General features: G+C 35.0%; 1 protein-coding gene across 1 annotated transcript in view; it reads left to right on the top strand.

Moving 5' to 3' along the window:
- VPS13B (vacuolar protein sorting 13 homolog B) overlaps positions 1 to 22,351 on the top strand; it is a gene marked incomplete at both ends in the record, with an annotated part of 421,628 nt that overhangs the window by 241,994 nt on the left and 157,283 nt on the right. The window contains 5 exons of the mRNA XM_079533473.1: positions 1,908 to 2,079; positions 2,717 to 2,831; positions 4,471 to 4,612; positions 6,275 to 6,683; positions 11,066 to 11,177. Coding sequence (XP_079389599.1) covers positions 1,908 to 2,079; positions 2,717 to 2,831; positions 4,471 to 4,612; positions 6,275 to 6,683; positions 11,066 to 11,177 — 950 coding nt within the window. The remainder of the gene's footprint in view (positions 1 to 1,907; positions 2,080 to 2,716; positions 2,832 to 4,470; positions 4,613 to 6,274; positions 6,684 to 11,065; positions 11,178 to 22,351) is intronic.

Genomic DNA, 22,351 nt, shown 5'->3' with positions numbered 1-22,351 from the left:
TAAAAGCCAACTGAGAATCTCGGCAACTTTTCTTTGACTGGCTGCTGCCTCCACAGCTGCCCTGTTTATAGGATCACCTATTCCAAAGTACTGCAGATTCCAGGCACAATGAAATTCCCACAACAGATTCATCATCATCTTTTAGGGATGTTATTCAAGATTTTGTTACAAAGGTGTGGAAACTTTTGGGTGTTTAATGTCTGCCGAATAGCCCAAAGTCATAATGGATATTGTATGATTTTTAGGATTTTGAACTAACTTTTGTCCTGTCTTATGGTTAATATTTTGATAAGAAAACACATATACATTATAGAAATCTTGTAGTTAAACTGTAGGCCTGAGTTGTTTGGAAATGGGATCCATCAGTATAAAAGCTCCCATATGAGCTGTTTGGTTTGGGATGAGTTCTATACATCCACAAAATAGATTGCTAACAGAATTACCATACTGACAGTCTTAGACTGCAGGATGAGTCGAGTAATGTCAGATTTTAGATTTTGCTACTAAAAATATGTTGGGTTTTTTTTTTCAAGTGCTGATGTGAGCGCATTATTGGTGTTTTTTTTTGCCTGTCAGGTTAAAGTTGATTCTGTCAAACTGTGCAGTGCCTTCTGTGTAGGCCTTGATTGCAGGATGTCTTCTACATAAATCATCACAGTTATTCATTAGTTAAAGATCAAAATTCCCAAGTATGTAGTTCATTGTAATTCATAATCCTCAAAACCTTCATTAAAATTTTGGGTGTTTATTGATCTGTAGTTCTTAGAAACAACTTGAACTTGATCTCAAGGAATCAAGGTGGCAATACTTTTCTCTTGCCCGTTTGTGTTTGTATAATGAAGGAAACTTGCAACACTTAGTGTGGTTAGAAGAGCAGACGCAGATGGATTTTTAGTGGTTTCTGGTTGACATTAGTGACCTATGCGCCCATTGCATTGAGCTGAAGAGTAGTAAATGCTAGGAACTAAGGAGCAATTATATGTTTGCATCTTTTTTTTTTTCTCTCTGATTGCATTAATTTCTGTCAAAGGAAAGATCTGGTGAAGTCATCTTGTTGGTAAATTTTTCAATTGTCCCATGAAGAATTATCAGAAGTTACGTGCTGGTCTCTGATAGGCCTTTCTAACAAGTTCTTCAGTGTACCTTTCATATGTCTCTCTTTTTCTCATATGTCTTTCATATGTCTCTTTTTCTGGAAATATAAGCTCTTGTTTGTTGAGCCTTTAGCACTGTAGGGAATGAGCAAAAATTACTGGTGGCTCAGAAGATTCTACAAGCTCATTTGTCAAGATATCTGTTATTTAAGAATATTGCAAGTGGCAATCAAAATTTTAAACAACAGAAACATTTAAAAAGTTGTGATTAAAACATTTCCAATTTTTACACAAGGCTATTGTTTTGCAAGATCATTTTCCCAAGAAATTACAAGAAAATGTATAGAAGAAGGGGTGAAAAAAATAATATGTAGTGTACAAGTGCCATTCTGAGATATTCTCCTCTTGGTACCTCTAAAACCTCATCTTTTGCCCTCCAGATGTGCACAAGCCTGCTTATCTCCTTTTCCTGTTGCATTTCAGAATATTCCTATCAACCTTAATTGTCATTAGTGTTTCTGGTATGTAACTAGTGTAATCTAATGAGGAAATTCTTCTAGACCAAGTGGAATAAAGTCATGGAATGTCACATTTTTATCATATAATCTTGGCCAAATTCATTATCTCCTCCTGTTTTTTATTCCCCCGACATTCAAAAATGGCTTAATTTCAATACGCAATCAGTGAGTCTGCTTGTATTTATGTGTACATTTATATGGTTTGTCAAGTCTATATCAATTTTGATGGAAGAAAAGTAGGCAGTGATGAAAAGCAAATACTTTTTTTTTCTCAGCCATTGCTTCTGTTTTATAGGGTGATTCTCTTCAGGGTGGTGATGACTCTCCTTTCTCAGACTCTATTACACTGGAACAAACAACAAGTAACATTGGAGTCTCAAGTGGACGTGTCAGCCTGTGGATGCAGTGGATGTTGCCAAAAATTACTGTAAAATTGTTTGCTCCTGACCCTAGAAATAATGGCACAGGTATTCAACATTTTTTCCCTTATTTATTATTTTAAATTTTGTACAGTATTTCACGACACGGTATTAGATATTCAGTACATTTATTGGTAATATTAGACAGTATTAAATTGGTAATGATTCAGTTATTTTACTTTATAGAAGTCTGCATTTATTGTCTCAGTAGTAATTATACTCCATTTTTATGTTATTTAGTGGTATATTTTGTGTGTGTCCATCTATAGACATGTAGATTTGCACGGATATTTTCAAACTGATATTGAGAAGACTAGTGATTGTGTTAATTTTCAAAGAGATGTACATATACACTAGATAAAAAATAATTACATGAGAGAAAGAAATCTCAAGTGTTACATATCTTTGTATTTTTTACAGGAGTTACAGAAATCCTAACAAAAAATTCTATAGATGAGTCTCCACACATTTTTTAAAAGAAAGTTTTTGATTGCAGTATTTTTTTCTGATTCTTCTCAGCATGACAGTGAATGAAATCATTCTTTATGACAAATCTCTGAGCGGAGAGAGACCATTATCCTATATATAAACTTCGGTGTTCCACGTTTATACCTTGCTTATGAACTTGTATTGATGGTATTAATTATTAAGTATTGATGGTTTTAATTTCCTTTGGCCATTGCAGAGGTTTGTGTTGTCAGTGAGTTAGAAGATCTCAGCGCATCGGTGGATATGCAGGATGTATATACCAAAATCAAATGTAAAATAGAGAGCTTCAATGTTGACCATTACAAAAACAGGTAATTTCTAGTAGTTGTATGACTATGAATTCAGGCTGAAAGATGAAGGCAGTTGTGTTTTTTTTCTCTTGATTGTTAACTTGAATTTAAGGTTATTGTTGAATTTCTTTTAAATGAGATTGATTTTGATTGTGTGAAATGTTTAAATCTAAAATGCATTTTCTTAAAATTACAGCCAGTTCCAAAGAAAGACGTGTAAATCATTACGTGTTAGTGTACACATTTGTTACTCTGTTGATTCTTATGTCAAAAAATATTAATTTTACTAAACTTCTGAATCAGAATTCCTTAAATACTGTTGATGGCACATTAGTTTTAGCAAATTGCCAATGGTGAGTGTTTTATGATGCTGTATTTTTGGATATTAAAAAGCATTTTATACAAATGAAGCTACTTACTTTGTGGTTCAGCAACACTATAGTGCAGGCAACTAAGCTGGTTGTCTGTATGTCACCAGCGTTAACGAATACGTCATGAATGTACGTCTAGGCTAGGTAGCTAGAACTTCTGAATGTCTTGCCACTCAGCAAGTTTTCTTTTTTGCAGCACCAATATAAGTGTTTTCAATGAGCATTCAAATGCAGTTTGGCAGAGACACTACACATTCCACCTTGTAGTGCATATGACTATGAGCATGCAACCTAAGAGATACCAATGTAATCTTTCTTTAGCTGTTTTATTGTTAGCCATTTTAAAACTTAATTGATTATGCTATGAGAGACAAAAATTAAGCACATGCTCTGTGGATAACCTTGGGAGAGGATACTTCATTGCCTAATGCTCCCTAGGAAAACATTTCAGCTTAGTGGTGTCCTTGTTCATTAAAGTTATCTTGAAGGTTTTTTGTTTGTTTGTTTGTTTGGGGTTTTTTTGTTTGTTTGTTTTTCGTTTTGTTTTGTTTTTTGCTTTACAAAAGTTGTTACTGTGTTCAGTTACATTTCATAATCTCTTCAGAATACCCTTTCCCATCGTTCAATTTCTTTGGACTAAAGCCAAAAGCAGAGAACAGATAAGGTTAATGTTCTGTCTTCCAGGCCAGGGGAGGGCTGGCAATCAGCAGATTTTGAAGGGATCTTTCTACAGTGCAGAGAAAAGATTTTGGTGAGATTTCTTTAGTAAACTAAGGTGCTTACCTGAAAAATTCTTCTGAAGCGACATAGTTTTCTTTATTCTTTTATGTGTCAAAAAGAGTGATTACAAGAACTATTGTACAAAGCAACACTTTAATTCTTAATAATTATTTTTTTCTAAACAATACTGCGAATTTATAATGTATTTGAATAGAGTTTTTCTTACACAGTTTGATTCTTGTAATCATTCTTATACCAATTCTAATAAGATTGTCTATTGAATGTGGATGGGTCAGTCCATTTTCTTTTTTGCAGGATTCTGTTATATTTTCTGTGTCTTCGCATCCTGCAGTATCTTGTCTTTTCACATAACATTTTCCAAAGTTTCTTTTCATATCAGTTTTCTGTCATCCAATTGAATTTGGGCATTTTAGGAAAAGGTATGGAATAGACTTTGTCTTGCCGTTACATACAACTGTGCAAGGATAACATAAACTTTTTTTTGCTTATAGCAAATTAAAAAATATATATATTTTTGTCTTCCACTCTTCCATGCCTCGTTCCTTAAGCCTTGGGAAAGATTCCTGGTCTCTGGGGCAATATGGAGGTATATTCCTTTCCTGTACTGACAAGCTGAACAGACGTACCTTGTTGGTTCGACCCATCAGCAAGCAGGACCCTTTCAGCAATTTCTCTGGCTTCTTTCCTTCTGTAAGAATCTTTTTTTTTCTTTCTACAGGACTTCCACTAATAAGTGGTAGTTGGGTTAAAGATAAATAGAAGTCTCAGTGTAATCTAAATTGTTTTTGTACTCACTGTAATTATTGAATGTACTGATTATATGAATTGTATTATTTCCCTCTTAACCTTCATATTTTGTTATAATTATTAGTCAGTTTTCACTAGATGTGGAAATGAGGGTTGATGGTTCACAACGCAGTGTGTAACTGCAGTCCACTGAAGTCAGTGGGATTCCTTGATATTAAAAGTAAGCACATGCAGTACTGTGTGTTCATACTTAACAACCAGTACTGAACACTGCATTTTGGTCATGTAATTCTGATATATGTTTTGGTCTTTAAGTAGTTTGTATTACTGCTATATACTTTTGTGCAACCTTTTACAATTACTTTATATAATTATGATAATGCAGCATTAACAGTTGCATATTTGCAACTTTCTTTTGAATATTCAAAAATTTGAATTTCTTTTGATTTTTTCTTTTGAATATTTCAAACACTGTGGCAGTTATGAAATATGTCAGTGTGAGATATTAAAAATCCATTTTTCTTGTTGGTTCATCCTTGAAAGACTTTGGTATGTATTGGAATTGGCCCGTTTAAGTTGACAGATAAGTGACTGCTGGGAATTTTTTTTTTTTTTATGTTAGTGGAAGTTCTGTGTGGTCTGATTTATTTTCTTCATGAATACTGATTGGCAATATTTTCTTAGTCTATTTGTTTCAGATCTTATAAGAAGTCTAACTTAATAATTTGTTCTAATGGACTTAATCAAAAAAATCAGTTTTTCAGCATTTAAGCTATGGATTCTATTTATTTAAAAGAGGTGTTCTATTAATGAGGCTTAAATTACATTAAATTATTTTTAATCAAATATGAAGATGCTGATAAAACCAACTGCTTGCAAAGTGTAGTTGCTTGTATTTGTGCTCATGTGATTGTGGCTGAGATTTGAACAATTGCACAGAGTTCTATCAAGTATTTTTTATGTTCTTGAAGTAATACTTTTCCTAGTTTATTTTTAATTGTTATTTTACTTTGCACTCACTAGACATGTATAATTGATATTCAAAAGACTTTCAAAAATAATAACAAGCTGAATAATAACCAGCTGAATTTATAGAGTAGTTGACTATGGATGTCTTCTGTGTTGATGAAGTTATGTCAACATCAGAAGGTTGCCTTAGCACCTATGGTGTTGGCATATCTAGAAAGGATGATGAAAGGAAGTAAGATTTGCTTCTAAAATGTTTAAAGTGAGGGAAAAAAAAAAAGAGAGAGGAAAAAAGAAAATATAATTCTGAATAATTATTAGAAAATGGTTGATAAATTTAGACTGTCATGACTAACGACTGTGGGCTTTTTTGCCTGACTGGATTTGAATTGCACACAACATAAATTGTCAGGAAATAAAAATATAATTACTTATACTTTTAGCTGACAGTGTTGTGAACTATGGACATACTGTGGGATGAAATATCCGTTTAGAAAAGAACTTTCTTTTGGGATTCAGAGAGAGTGGAAAGTAGAAAATATGGAACCTTCAACATTGTAGCTAACAGAGAATTAATTGATGTTGTGTTTGTTTTTGCAGCTGGTTGGAATTTTATTTTATTTTTTTCCTTTGAAACAGGCCACTGCAAAACTTTTAGATGGCTCACACCAACAACATGGATTTCTTTCTCTAACTTATACAAAAGCTGTCACAAAAAATGTGCGGCACAAACTGATCTCAAGAAATGAACGAAGAACATTCCATAAGCTATCTGAAGGTCACACTGATGGTTCTCCTCACTTTCTTCACGAGATCCTTCTGTCTGCTCAGGCTTTTGATGTGGTCCTCTGTTTTCATTTGCTTAATGCAATTGCAAGCATTTTTCAAGCCAGGCTGCCAAGGAGTCAAAAGGAGAAAAGAAAATCACCAGGCCAGCCTATGAGGACTCATACTCTAACTTCGCGCAACTTGCCTCTGATCTATATCAACACTGGTGTTATTAGAGTCTTCTTTCCCAAAAATGAGGAAGATCATCATAATGCAGAAGGTACAGTATTTTGTGTTAGGTAGTTTTGTTCTCAGTCTTGTAGGGAAAAACATTACCTTAGTTACCTTGCTGACCTTACTTTGTTGACATTTAGCATGCTTTCTTGGGTCTTTAGAATCTTAAGGGGTAGAGGTAGGAAAGTAGTCATTCATCCTAGCTTTGTGCTGAGCTGCTGAAAAGCATTTATGTATTTATGTGACCTTTGCTTTCCCAGTAGTACGTAGTTTGATCATTTGAATTTCAAATGTGATTATTAAGGAGAAAAAAAAGTAAGTTGTGAAAAGAGAAAGAGAGAATGCAGTTCTGCTGCCGTGATTCTTTTGTCAGTTTTTATTATTCTGGTGCAAGTGCAGTCTTCTATAGATCTCTTGTTCCAGTAGATTTCAAGCAGAAAACCTTAAGTCTCATGTAAGCTGGCACCTTGAAAAACATTAAATAGTGAAGCAGGTTTGATATTCTATTTCATTTTATTAATTTTCTCCAAAATGAATTTCCATGATTTTGACCAACAGGTGATGCAGTTTATCATTTGCTTAGGAAGTTTTAGTTGAAGGTTCTGAGATTCCTGTATGTAAGAAGCTTTCAGTTATTTACAAAACTGTGGACAGTGTAAACTGTTCTTTTAAACATTAATTAGTTGTTAATCAAACAAAAGATGAGTTAATCTTTTGATCCATGAATAATACATTTATTCTTTCAAAAAAAGTATTTACCTGTCATACATAAAATATATTTGCGTTACTGTTACAGACTTTGTGTATGAATAAACAGTTGCTGAGACTAAAAGTACACTTAGTAGCAGCTAGAGGGATGTAAACTTCCATTAGCAACAATTCTTCTAGAGATTTTAAAAACAAATTCTAAAAAAATCACCTACATCCTACGGGTATGTTTATAGGAACCATAACGAGACATAAGGGTTAACTATGTTACGCACCATGGATATCTGCTGCAGTAAGACCTCGTTCATCATCTATTGATTAAGAGAGTTTTTTAATCCAAGAAAAGTTGCCCAATCCAAAGTGTGATTGCTGATTTATAAGTAGGGAATCACTGACCTCAGTTTGTCTTTTAATCCCTTTCCCTGCTGTTCATACCTTATACCTAGTTAGCCATAGTTAAGAAAACTATGCCCTGCCCCTCAAAAAAAATAATAAAAAAAAACACAAATAGTTGTGATTTATGTATGAGAATAGAAAACTTCTTTATTTGTGTAGTTCAAATCCCACCTTGCACAATGACCCCAAACACTACGAAATAATAAAAATTGTACGTTTATTTTTTTCCTCAGCAGTATACACACAAACATGCATGATTGCATCCACGCAATTTTATAACACTTTAGATCCGTGCTTTTTGCAGCAGCACCAGCTTATCTTCTTTTTGTGGTAGACTTGAGGGCAACAGTATGTCCTCAGCAATACGCAATGCTGCTTTCCATCAGCTTGATTTAATACAGCAAGTGGTGTTTCAATAAGAAATAAGAAATACTGCATGGCAGCAGCTATAAATAAAAAAAAAAGTAAACTGCAAAAAACTGATGAGAAGCAGTAAAGGCAGGGAAAGCCTGCATCTGGCTGGTTTAGGGAGAATAAGAACTTTTTTCCAACATGTACTAGGAGTAAAATATCAGAAATCACTAGAAAGGACGTGATAAATTTGTTGATAGTGATAAAGAAAAGATGGCATACCAAATAACCGTATGTCATGCATTTGTAGAAGTGATATATCCTTGTCACATGAGCATCACCGTCTGCTTTGAAGTCTGTCATAACATGTGGTGTGTAACATCCTCCTTGCTTACTATTAAATAGTTTCAAATTGGTCAGACTGAATAACTTGTGCACAAGGATCTTGGTCTTCAGAGGTTAATTTTTAACATGCATTGGCATAGCAGGTTTTAGACAGCCAAAGGTTACCTATTAAAATGAGATGTGTGATGTCCAAATAAAAAATAAGGTAGTTTTATTGCTCTCCTTGGAGAACATAAAGGAAAATCTATCACACGTTCAGTTAATAAAGAATTAGATTATATTTATTACATGATAATAAATATAGTTTTATGGAAAATTAGTCTTGTTAAACACATCTGATTTCCATTTTATGATGGTTACTATTCTAGTCGGTAAAGTGTTCACAAAGGTTTGATATGCTTAGACTTTCCTAAGGAGTTTAATATTGTCTGATGGTATTCTATATATCCCCATACAATGTCTGTGGAAATATTAAATGCGTTAAAAATAGTTAAAGATCTTAATAAAAATATCAGTTGGAATGAGTAAGTGAAAGATATATTTAATATGAAAGTAAATATTAAGTCATAGCTGTAAGAATTTCCCTGGAGATATAATGCTAATGACTCAATAGGCCATGTATCTGGATAATTGAACTTACAGCACCGCTTGTAGAAAATATGCTAAATCTTCAAATACGTAACTTATGTAAAAGGTTATGCAGACTGCATCTTCAAGACAGGAACTCCTGAAAAGTGGTGGCTGAACAGCTAAAGGGGCACAGTGAACTTACTGAAACAAAATAAGGGAGATGGTTGTATTTCTGCATGTGGCAGATGATGGAATATATCCAATTTGCTTTCTGTAATAAAAATGAGTATTGGTAGAAGTGGAGAAGATGCTGAGAAGATCCAAAACAATTATTCAAGTATTGAAAGAAGCCCTACAGTGGAGGGTTAAAAGAACATATTTTAGCTTAGCCAACATAAGACTGGGATGAGTGTGTAAAACCAAGTGAGATTGTAACAGACATACTTTCTGTAAGGTTTTCCTAGATTGTATTTCTACTGAGCAGTGTGGGCTTTTTTCCCCTCAAAGTTTTAAATATTCATAATGACTGAGATTATTAGCTGTAGTAAGGAGAAAAGAAAATACGTACATAAATAAATACATAAATATGTACAGAAATAATGTACATCATTCCCATATTTTGAAAATCTAATGGGAGAACAGATGAATTAATGAATGGAGATATGGAATCAACGCACTCCCAGGGAGGTGGTGGAGTCACAGTCCCCAGAGGTGTTCATGAAACACGTAGATATTGTACCGATGGACACGTTTTAGTGGGCTGTATTGGTGGTAGGTGGATGGTTGGACTGGATGATCTTAGAGGTCTTTTCCAAGCTTGGTGATTTTATGATTCAATGGCTTAGATCACCACTCATTAAATTTAAGTTGAAAATTTAATTTCTATATAATATTACCAGTGATCAATTTGTACACATAGCTGAAATTTGAATATGAAGAAGTGGAATGCAGAGACCTTTCTTCTTGAAGTAGATTGGTTATGGACATGGAATTTACTGTTCTGTTCTAAAATCTAGTGGCCTTTTTCAGATTCTGTTGTTTCAGAGCTTCTGTGTTGCAACTCATACCAAATGCTACTGGGATGGTTACACTATAATATCCTGCAGGATGATTTTTTTTAACCTGTAAAGGACCTAGGCCCATTTAAAAAAATGGTGGATGATTTAAAGTGCATGGTAAGCACTTTAAATCAGCAGGTAATTATTAGAGGGGTGTGGAGCACAAGTCTTATGAGGGGCGGCTGAGGGAGCTGGGATTGTTCAGCCTGCAGAAGAGGAGGCTCAGGGGAGACCTCATTGCACTGTACAGCTTCCTGAAGGGAGGTTGTGGTGAGGAGGGGTTTGGCCTCTTCTTCCAGGGAACAAACAGAACCAGAGGAAATGGCCACAAGTTGTATCAGAGGAGGTTTTGATTAGACATAAGGAAGAATTTTTCTCTCAAAGAGTGCTCAGGCACTGGAATGGCTGCACAGGGAGGTGGTGGAGTCATCATCCCTGGCAGTGTTCAAGAGGCGTCTGGATGAGGAGCTACGAGATATGGTTTAGTGCTTGTGGTAGCAGTGGTGATGAGGAGATGGTTGGACTGGATGATCTTATAGGTCGTTTCCAACCTTGTGATTCTATGATTCTATGATATCTAAAGAGAAACAGATCACATGGAAGTCTCTGGGATCAATTATATTTTGGAAAAAATATATTAAAAAAGAAACAAAAAATAAAGCCATTAGAGAAAAAAGAAAATCACAGACCAGGATTTAGTGTGATAACATTTTGTTTAAATGACAGTACTTCTGTCATTTATGTATCACATCAACACTATTGATTTTACAGGTGGGTGTTTTCTGGGGGTGGGGTTGTTTTCAGTTGTTTATTTGCTTGGGTTTTTTTTTTGTTGGTCTTTCATTTATTTTTTGCATTTGTTATTACTTTCAAGCAGAACTGAATCTTTAGCATACATTCCTGTATAGGTGTTTTCTAATATTTGTTTTTTAATAATTTTTCCTTGCTGTGTGCACTTGACTTTGAATCAAACGCATATTTTCTCTTCTCCTTACTACAGCTAATCCAGCAACTAAAGAAGACACTTTGGTTCTCAAGATTGGGTCTGTGTCTATGGCTCCCCAGGCTGACAACCCTCTCAGTAGAGCTGTGCTCAGAAAGGACATTTATCAGTAAGTGTTGGGGGAAGGGTTTGGTTTTTCATAGTCTCAAAAAAAATCATTTTGAAAGAAGTTAATTGATCAATAAAAAGGGTACGTGCAGCTTGTAAAAATACTTTTCACATACAATCTTTTGATATTCAAAACCAGGTTTTTCTGATTTTCTTCACTTGTGGGCTTTCAAATCCATTTAGACAAATCGAGTTCTTCTGTGAAGTGCTGATGAATAACAGAATTTAAATGTCAAGTCGTTACGAAGCTTATGCTCACAGATGAGAACATTTTCAGAGGCTTTCTTCTCATCAGCTACCAAGTTCACCTAAGAGAAAAGGATTTTTTGTGACTACCAAAAATCTCAGTAGCTGTAGAGTTTGAAGGAGATAGATCTTAATAATATAAACGGTAAACATACATTCAAACTGTTAGATTCTTAACGCCATGTAGATCAAAGCTGTAAAGGAAAGCAAACTTCTAAGGAGCTCTTTCCCAGTAAACATACTTTCTGTGAAAATGTCATGCTCTGGATTGTGTCACTAAGTATGTGCAAACCACACTAATCATATATAGGCAGCAAAACTGGTGAACATATGTAATCAACATGATAAAAGTAATATATGATCCTCAGTAGAATTGGCACTGTTGCCAGACATGAAAGTATGGTTGCAAATAATACCAAGTGAGAAAAGTCACAGAAATACAGATGAACAAGTGTCTTATACTTCCCGTTGGTCTGTTTTTCAGATGTGGCAATATTTTTAACTACTTCATAGTGCTCTTCAATGGAAATTACAAACATCAAAATTATTTCCCAGCAATAAAACATTTACTGCCTTGAAAATGACAGCGAGTTTTACTTTTGTCAAGAGCAGGATTTTTTAGGAGACCGTGAAGTGTTTCCAGTTTCTTTTCAGATTCCTTAGAAGTTGTAAAGTAGTCATTTTCTTCATATTTCCATTTGGAAATGTTTAAAATGTTGTATTTGCTTGTATGTTTACTTATAGTAGCTTAGTAGCATACTTTTTCTTTTTTTTTAATTAACCTTATATCTATGATTTTCATGAAAAAAATCTTAGAGCATGGCACCAACAGTGGGTTCTGGGTGGTAAAGCCCGACCCAAATCCAACCATCAGTATGCCCATAGATATCAGATCTTCCTAACATTTGTGCAGGCTCTCCTTGCTTTTGCCCTGCTCCTCTGTAAATATACTCACATCTGATTTCTGCTATGAGAGTTGCAAAGCTAAATGTAGGTTCCGCTCTTCTCATTACAACTGAAAATTTGCCAGCAAAATCTCTTGTCATAAAGTGTAATCTGCGAGCTCCATCTATACTAAAGTAGTTTCTGTCATCTAGGGAAGCTACTGATCCTTTTGTGTAGGTATTACTAGTCAATGAGAAAGCTACAGGAGGGATGCCATTTACATCAGCATCAGTGGAGTTGTCTGTCAGTTAATGTTTTTGACTCTGATACCTTTGCTGCTCTGGCTTTACCTGAAGTGCTGACATTCTGTGCTTATCAAACTAGAAATCTCACAACTGCTTAAAGGTTCTGCTCCCCTTTTGCATTCTGGGTCTTGGGGTCTTACATATCTATAAATGTTCTGGATTAGATTTGTGCAGTGTATATTTGCTTTTCATAGTTTTACACAATTACAATATTTAGTCTTTTACAAATGCGTTGCAGTCAGAAACTAAAGAACTGAATTGGTAAAGCTGAAATACTTGGCCACAGACATCTCTCATATAATGGTTACTGTTTTCTTCATGACCAACCTCCTGTCATGCTTCTTGTGTCTTTTTCTGAGAAATGTCTACCAGTTTCAGAAATTTCCTGTAGCTGTTCAGTGAGTGTTCTTCTCTGTTCTGAGCAGCTGTCAAATGACTAAGTCTTATCTTTGTTCCTTTAATTATCCAATTATACTAGCTTTGGTGTTTTTAGTATACACTGGTGAAGAGTGTCAAGTTACTTTGCAGGATTTTATGAGACAGTGTTGAAGTTGGTAGTGGGTGGTCTTTTGTTTTGGGGAGAGGGTTAATATTTTGATTTAAGTGAGATTCAGGGCTTTTTAGCAATATCAGCGAATATTTTGTATTATGAAATAATGAGATTCCAATTCATTGTTGAAAAAAAGTTTCTATAATTGCATATTCTTTGATCCAGAGCACATGGTATTTACAGAAGCATTGTTGAAGATGCCCTTTCATTTTCTTCTGTGATAATCACTGCTTCTTGAGTGGTGGTGTTGAGTGGAGTTCATTTAACATTTTGACATTTTTTCTTTGGAGAACTAGGTAATGCAAAGATTTTTCTACTGTTAGGGCAGGCCATACAATCTATATCCAAGAGAGGGGGAAAAAAAAAAGTGGGATATTTTTATCACATGAGCCCTGTGTTAGTATTCTGTTCTCCAAATACTAGATTTTCTATGTTATGTTTTCAACCTGCTCACAGTACATAATACTGGACAGCAGAAATGCGTAACTGGAAACTTGTTGTATAAATACATACTTAAAAATCACATAGTTAAAGAAAGAAACCGAAACAATGTGTAACTCCTAAATTTTAGTGAAATATTTCATAGTAAATATCAACAGAGGTGTAGTACTCAGCTTTGAGAGGCTCTTAAAAACCCCTTACAGCAGCCTGATGATTACTGAAGAATTAGCTGCTACAGCAGTCTAATAAGCCCAACATGTCATCTTCTCTCTTTTTCCAACCTCTTTTCTCCTCTAATTTACTACTACTGCTTATAAAAGAATAAAAGAAAATAAATTGTTTTCTGAACCACTGTCTTTACAGTGTTTCTGGAGTTGGGATACAAACTTAATTTGCATTGTCCCTTTGGTTTAGACAGTCTTCTGTTTAGGTCTGAACTACAACCACATGCAATTAATGTCACTTCAGTAGTGTTTCATGAGAAAGAAGAAATTTTATGTCTCACTTAGGAACTATTTTTTTAGGAAAGGCTAGGAAATTTCTTAATGGATAAAGACTGGATAGAGCTTACAAATATATTTTGAAGCTGTCCCATAAATTCGTACATGAAAAACTGAAAGTACTCATTCAGCGTTAGCAGAGTATCAGTGCATGAAAGGTAAATCTAATACAGTCATATTAAATGAAACTAGGTCTTGTGAACTGAATGTCTCCATCTGTGTCTTAGAAAAAATAGCCCACTTGCTTGACTTGGAGAGGGAACTAAATAGAAAATGGAATGTTGGAAAAATCACGTGTCCTGTAAGTTTGGGCACAAATATTTTTTCAGGTGATTATTGCAAGTTAGAAATTTATTAACATAGTAAATTCAGATTTCTTTCACTCTGTAAAAATTAGTTTTAAAATAACTATTTCCACTATCAGAAAATTATCTAATTTTTTAGACCTGCTAATAGACATAGTAAACAAAGATACATGTACCGTAACAGTAGATAGAGGACTCACAAAGGAAAAACAGCTACACTGTACTGATCTTTTTCATCTTTTTTTTTTTTTTTCCTCCTAAATCCTGGAAGCTTGTGGGTTTTCAGTGATTCATCCTGAATTTATGATTCTTAATCCCCAACTAAGGTGCGCTTGTCTTCAACAATCACGACTGGAATTGAATATTCTTGTCAAGAGTTTGCCAGTTTTCTGGAGCAGAATCAGGAGGTCTTGGGACAGGGATGGCGGAGCAGAGTAAAGGAGATTTTGGATGAGCATGCAGATGAGGCAGTTGCCTAGCCTGGCCAAAGAGAGAGCAGAATTGGAACCGTGGAGAAGTCAGAGTAAATGGAATTCCTTCTGAGCCAGTGAAGGAGGCAAACATATTTTTTGCCAGTTTCAGCTGGCCAGACCTGACCATGTTAAATTTGGAACTGGGGGAAATGGCCAGTTTTTAAGAGATTTGATAGAACAGAGAAAGTTTCTTAGTAGCTGTAAGGATTTCTTTTAAAACTCATGTACTTACGTATTTATGCAGGAAGGGTATGAAAGGAGCTGTGTGTCTGAGTCTGCTGAAGTAAAATGAAAGGAAAGCTCAAGCCTTTATCCAGATAACATGCTTAGCAGACCTGTTTGCTAATCACTTGTCCGTCCTCTCCCCTCCCCCCCCTCCAAAAAAAGGAAAATAACAGGCTTTTGATGAATCCAAAGCAATTCAGGTCAGAAGATCCCTTCTCTGTGCGTGGAGATGGTTGCAGAAAACAAAGCAGCATCTCCTGGGGTAGCTCCACGGAGCCACATTTCCGTCTTTGTGTGTCTTCATGTGTTTTCCCTTTGTCATTTCCTCAGTTCTTTCTCCTTTAATAAAAGTGACTAATGTGCACTATCAGCGTGAATAAATTATAATGCTTTAAAGAAGGGGAACGAATCAAATGTGTCTGTAGTCATCTTAGCTAGTTTTCTGCTCAATTATCTCACATTCTGTCTTTTGTCACCTTTTTAGTTTACAACAGTATTTTTCTGTATATAGAAGCAGGGCTTAGTGTAATCAGTGGAAAAATAACATAAACAGGACTGAATATTTTAAAAATTCACACATGTTGGGATTTTTAACAGGGAATAACACTTCCTGCTATAATAGCAGCAGGATTGGACAGTAAAAATAGGAATGTCATAGACTTACAGGATATCATGAGTTGGAAGAGACCCACAGAGGCCACTGAGTCCAACTCCCAGCTCCACACAGGACCACCCCAAATCAAAACCCAGCATCTGAGATCTGCCCAAACGCTCCCTGAACTCCGGCACTGGGGCCGTGCCCACTGCCCTGGGCAGCCCATTCTGTGCCTGCCGCCCTCTGGTGCAGAACCTGTCCCGCAGCCTCTCATCCCCCAGTCTGTACATATATCCAAGGTTGTCCAATCCTAAGTGCAGAATTAGTAACTTGCTCTTCTTAAATTGCATGCAATTCGTGGTTGGCCAGCCCTCTAATCTTTCAAGATCCCTCTGCAACGCCTCTCTGCCCTGGAGGGAGCCATCAGCTCCTCCCAAGTTAGTGTCATCCACAAACTCACTAAATTACACCTTTAAGTCCCAAATCCACGTCATTGATAAAACAGTAGGAGAAAGGATGAAAAAAACTCCTTAACAGGAAGGACTCAGTAATTTTGTTACTCTGACTAAAAAGAAGAGGAAATACAGCCATAGTTTGCTTAAAAATGAGGGAGTTTGGAGCTGAAATTGTGGTAACATCTAATTCTGTGTCAGAATAAAAGCCTCTTTTGAAACTATTGCTGTGCAAATTATCTGCTCAGTATAGGTTAGTACAGTCATCCCCTGAATGATTGGCTTTTGCAAACTGACATGAAATAATAAATAGTAGAGTTTTAGAGAATATGATAATATTAGATAATAATAGACAAAATGATTGAAATAAATTTCACTCCGTATTACATAAAGTTCTATTAATTGAGGTTTTTAAGGAAAAAAAAAAAAGAAATGGATAACAGAGTATAGATAATAAGACTGAACATGTTGAAAGTCTCACTTATAAGTTGCTGAATAAGTATTACCTATCAAGTTTGGGAGATTGACAGAATTACAGCTGTTACTCAGCTTGAGCAATGAAGAATCTAATTGTTGTCCACTCTCCAGATTCATCATTTTAGAGATCCAAGGATTTCATTCATGTCGTACATCAAAGCTAAATAGTCCAGGTTTGAATGTTCCATGGTCATTTTCATGTGTAGATCTTTCATAGATCAAAGCATAATGCTGTACTTAGACTGTTTTCAATTTGTGAGTGGAAAATGGAAATTCTTTAGTGCCCCACCACCCGTAAAATTACATGTGAAGAGTATAATCTTGAAAATACAGCTGTAAATTACTTAGAATTGTTTTCTTGAAACTTTTAATTAGTGGAAGTATTTTTCTGTTGTAAATATATCTCATCTACTGTTTTTCATTTTTTGTACTTCACCATCTTCCACTGCTTTATAAGTCTGAAACGTTTGCAAATAAGTAGCAGTTGTTTCTCCTATATCTGCTATCTATCTTTATTTCACAGAGCTGTATCTAGAACATACCTCTAGTATTGTTGTAATACACATAGTTGGTTAACAAAAGTCCTTCAGTGAGAATAGGACTAATAAACAATTTTGAGTGTTTGTGCTAATGGTGCTGGAGTGGGAGGAAAGAAAGAATGATGGAAGGAGATTATGCAAGAAATGCATACATAGCCCGCAATCTGTGTGGAAATCTGTTTTTTCTTTCAAATGTGGTTTGGAAAATCAAATGTTTTTCAAAGGTTTTCAGCAGCACCCACATCTATAAGCATCTTCTCTTCAGAAACATTTTTTGTTCAGTATTAAATTACCACGAGCCATATTTATATTTGTGAAACTGTACCTTTAAATTATTATTTTTAAAAAGCTTGGATTTTCTACAACTGTGGTATGACTAATAAGGTTAATTCTTTGCTTTATTTTTCAAACCAATTTAATTTTTAAAAATCTTCTATTTTTGCATAGAAACTTCATATTCAGATAACTAGGTGGTTCTGAGAATATGTGCCTAAAAGGAATCATTACCTTTTAACAGTTGATTATTTAATAAAGACTCTAACAAAACTTATTTTCCGTTGTACTTTTATATTTTGTTAATACAGCATTGAAGCTTATGCAGTAGGCAAACAGGGCATTAGCTAATACTGGCTTGAGTTTCTTTATTTTTCTTTGCATGAAGACAACAGAGACAATCAGTTAAAAGAATAATGTCTGCACACACATATTTTGTTGGAAATGCGAGCAGCTTATTAAAATTTGCATGTGTACCATAAGGGATTACAAGAGGTAGAAGTTATAAAGCATCATGAACTCTGTTTTGCACTTTTTCTTTTATTTCTAAATACTTCAGACTACAGAGGTAATGTTATGTTAAAAGCTTCCAGGAAAAGATTCTCAGTGTTTCAAAGAGAGGTATTTCATTTACTGCATAGCAACTTTAACACAGTGTTATGGTGGTGTCATTTTCAGTTCTTCTCGTCCTGTATTAAGGCAAAAAAAATATTGTAACAGTTAATGTTCTAAAATTATGCCTGTAATTTATTTTTTAATTCTTTGAAATTCAGACCAGGATGTTTTTATTCAACAAAGTACTCATGTTTTGGTTTTGTTTATTTTTTCAAGAGGTTTGTCTCTACATTTAATTTGGATACACAGTAGTAGGTTTTTTTGTTTTGTTTTGTTTTTGTTTTTTTACTTCTCTCTTTTTAATAATCTTAGCTTGATTAATTATTGACTTGGCTTTTAAATTAAATTGTTCCCTTTAAATATCAGGTTCTGAATGTTGCCTTTTGCCATTGTAGCTGAACCTTAGGGTTCTTTAGCGTTAAGGAGCTTGGAAACGTGTTCCTTATTCTCCATATACAACTCAAACATTTTTGTGGAAGTGGGCTTGGGAGTAAAGTCTTTTCCTGCTTTACATTTCTTTCTTCATCTATTTTTAGTAGAAGGGGGGAAAAAAATTCTACCTAGACCTTTCCCCCAGTAAAATATTCACATATATGGATAGCATTACATGGAAACATCATTCCTAATTAACATTGGCATGTTTGAGGCTATTACAGCAGTTATTAATTTAAAAACCTCAGTGGAAACTAATTGTAAAATAACAGCTGGAACTGCCCATTTAATTTCAGAAATGTAGCTTGTTAATTATCTAATACCGAGAGCTATTCAATGCTTAATTTATATTTGGAATTCAGATTTCAAAATGTTCAGCTTGAACTATCAATCTTATTTTTACTTGAAATTTCCTCAGTTCAGAGTTTTACTGGAAACTGCAATAATACATACCTAATCTGGCAAAACATACATATTTTAAAATACGTTTTTTCCCTTATACTGTGATGGTCAAAATAAAATAAATTTCAGAATCAGAAAATCATTCCAATAACTTTATTTTTCTCTTAAAATTCATCAGATTAATTACCATGTGTTGAAGGGAGATGCTCACTTTCTATTTCCTCTTTCACTTGAGTGGCACTGGAGTTTTTCCTCTGATTCTTACAGTGATTTTAAATTTCTTTGTGTGGTTCTTCATGGAAGTCAAATTGAAGCACATTTTATAGAATCATTGCTGTAAGAGAGCATGGCTGTTACTACGCCATTTAGGCATCCATTAATTGTGGCAGCGCATGGCAGTGCAGTGGCCTCATCAACCATTTCATAAGATGATAATAACCTCATAGCCCATGCAGATTTGTTTTGGCTGGTTGCCTCACACTAGTTTATTCACTGTGGTGAAGAAGTTGCAGTAGAGTGAAGATCTCAGTGCTTAGGGCAATTGCATTTAGTTTTTCTGGTTAAGCTTTTGAATTTTCAATGTGGTTATGATTGCTTCAGGTACAGCTCGTTCTCACTAACAACTGTTTCAGACTGCCTTTAAACTGACCTGCGGGTTTGTGTTGTGAAATTACCAGATCATCCAGGGAGGCAGGCCCAGAAGAACCTCTTCAAAATACAGGAGTCTGCAAAGTGTTCAGCATCACATTTTGTGTGACTTTTGTAGAGTTTATTCGATTTCTGTGACTACTAACGTTGCTACTGCTTGACATTTGAAGATCAGAAGTAAATAGCAGCTGTACAGCAGGACTTTCAGGTGCACATTGCTTTCTCTGTTGTGCCAGCGAACAGCACTTTCTTCTGTAGCAAGGGGTCTCAGTTGTGGGTGATTGTAACTACTGGAAAGTTGAAACTAAAGATACGCAAAAGCTTCCTTTGTGTTCTGATGTTTCTTGCTGTCTCAAATACTATTTTAACACAGTAATTTAGTGTTTGCTGTGCAGCACATATGAAGGTTGCCACGTGAAATTTATATAACTTCAGTTTAAAAATGTGTAATATATTTAGGGTGATTAAGTGGTGGATAGATTATAATTTCCTTCGTGTGCACAGGTTTGAGGTGTGCTTAATGTTGTTTTTTCTATCTCCTGCTCCAAAAGTTTAAATTCTGCTGCGATGAAGCCCAATATAGTGAAAGCGATCAAAATAAATTCAAACAGTTGTTTGAATTATAGTTGATTTGTATCTGTTTAAACTTATCATTATGCCCCGTTACTGTTACACATAACTAATTACTCATTTATTTGAACTGCTTACCTTGATACTTCATAATCTTTAAATGACTGTTATAAATATTGTCATGGATAGTTTTTTGTTTTGTTTTGTTTTGTTTTTTGAGAACTTTTTCTCTCACTTATTTTCTTCCAGACATTTCTTTTCGTTTTCATGTTTTTAAACATTTTTAATGAACCCCTTGGAAGTATCATGCCTGTTTCTCCTTAACATGCACTGAAAGACACCTGCTTTGTTGAGATTGGGTTGTATAATAATTTCCTTCTCTTAACACCCTCCAATGGCCTTTCCATCCATTTGAAAGTATTTTTCAAACTCTTAGTTCTTCCCCCATATGAATTCTTGATTCAACCCAGTGGAAAGAAAATGCTTTGAAAAAGCCTGCTGATATTTGAATAGCTCTTTGACTAGTGAGATCTCACCTTCCCAACAGAGCAGCACACAGGCTGGCTTTGCCGAGTGAAATTGCAAAAGGAATGAAAACACAGCCCTGGGCTTTCCTGGGGAGACTGGATATTGTCTGAGTTCCTTTAGAGATGCAGAGCAGCTTTGACTTTTAACATTACTTTAGCCATAGACTCTGGACAATGAGTTTTAAGCCCACCGAGGCTGCAGACCTGAACTCAAGCTCCTCTTATAAGATATGTTCCTCTTTACAGATCCATGATGCTGCTGGTTATACTTGTGTGTAGTGAGCTGACTGGGATAGCTAAAGGAGCTCAGAATGTTTTGGAGCATCGGGCAGTTTTTTTCCTGTCAGGTCATTGCTCTGAACCTATTTATCACAGTTGCGCAAGGATTAGCCCTGGTAAAAGAGTAGGATTGCAGCAGCCTGGACTTGCAGCAGCTTAATCCACCACCGTGCCTTTTGAAACAGAGCACAGATTCTGACACTGAACTAGAAATTTTAATAAAATTCTCAGATTCAGCATTGGCATTATTAAACATTCTGTAACAATTTTAAGAGGTAAACAAAAAAGGCACAGAGGCAAAGAAAAGGGACATTAAATATCATTTAAAAATCCCAGGGTACCTTTCACATTTTAGATACTCAGCAACTTGAACGCAATGAAAATTTTTGCAGATAAACTGTAAAAGTAGAAAATAAAAAGACCTGAAAACGGGTTATTTATGTGAGTTGGGCTGTATGGTTTATGTTAGAAGGCAACATTATTGCAGTTTTCACATTTCTTTCCCTCTTTCAAGTTACCTCCCTTTAATTTTTTTCTCTAACCAAGTAGCTTTAGTATTTTGCCAGTTACTGCGAAATGCTGGGAAGGAAGAGAAGGAGGTGTCTGGTTTTCTATTAGTGTAGGAAGAAATAATAACTCCGTCCCTGGAAATTAATGTCATTTTAAGAGACGGAGTGGCCCTCGTATTCAGTTTACTTAAATACAGTAAAGTTCATTTACTTTGCTCAAACACCTTAGTTTCTTCCTTGGGTTTCCTTTGCTGATTCTTAAAAATATATCCTGTATTGAATGACCATTTCTAGGTCACTTTTCTGTTCTTTACAGTGAAAATTAACATTGAAAGGACTTGGCTGTGGTAAATAATTTATTCTAAAATAAATCCAGAAAGCTTTAAAAATTTTGTTTTTCTATTGCAGTTTTCTTCCCAACTGTCTGTGAGTAAATATAACTTCCATCACATTTGGTTCAACAAATGTTTTGTTTGTTGAAAAGTATTTTCCAGTAATATATTAAGCAGACTTTTATTCTTTGTAGTATTTTTAATTATAACAGGATCTCAAGTTAAATATAATGCAAGTTCTGTGCTTCTGGTACTGGAAAAACCATATCCCATTTGTAATGAGGCATTTGTTAACTTCTGTATACAGATTGTGGTTCATTCCATAGATACTTGTGGGTTCTCTGATGTCCCTCACAGGGTTTTATCTATGACAAATTCATACCACAGTTCTTGAACTGCTTTTGGGATAGAAGATTTTTTTCTTTTTCAAAGTAGTTTGCCAAAGTAATTTCTATTTAACGTTTTCAAGTTTTCCTGGTAAGGTTTTGGATTACTTTCCAAAAAGGATTATCAGAAATATACAGACTAATGACATATTACTTCAGTTTAGGAAGGAACTTTGAGCATGTTACTTGGAGGGATACAATTCCAAACT

The sequence above is a fragment of the Tetrao urogallus genome (assembly GCF_951394365.1).
Source record: "Tetrao urogallus genome assembly, chromosome: 3".
NCBI classification, from domain to species: domain Eukaryota; kingdom Metazoa; phylum Chordata; class Aves; order Galliformes; family Phasianidae; genus Tetrao; species Tetrao urogallus.
This window is presented reverse-complemented; position numbering and strand designations above follow the sequence as displayed.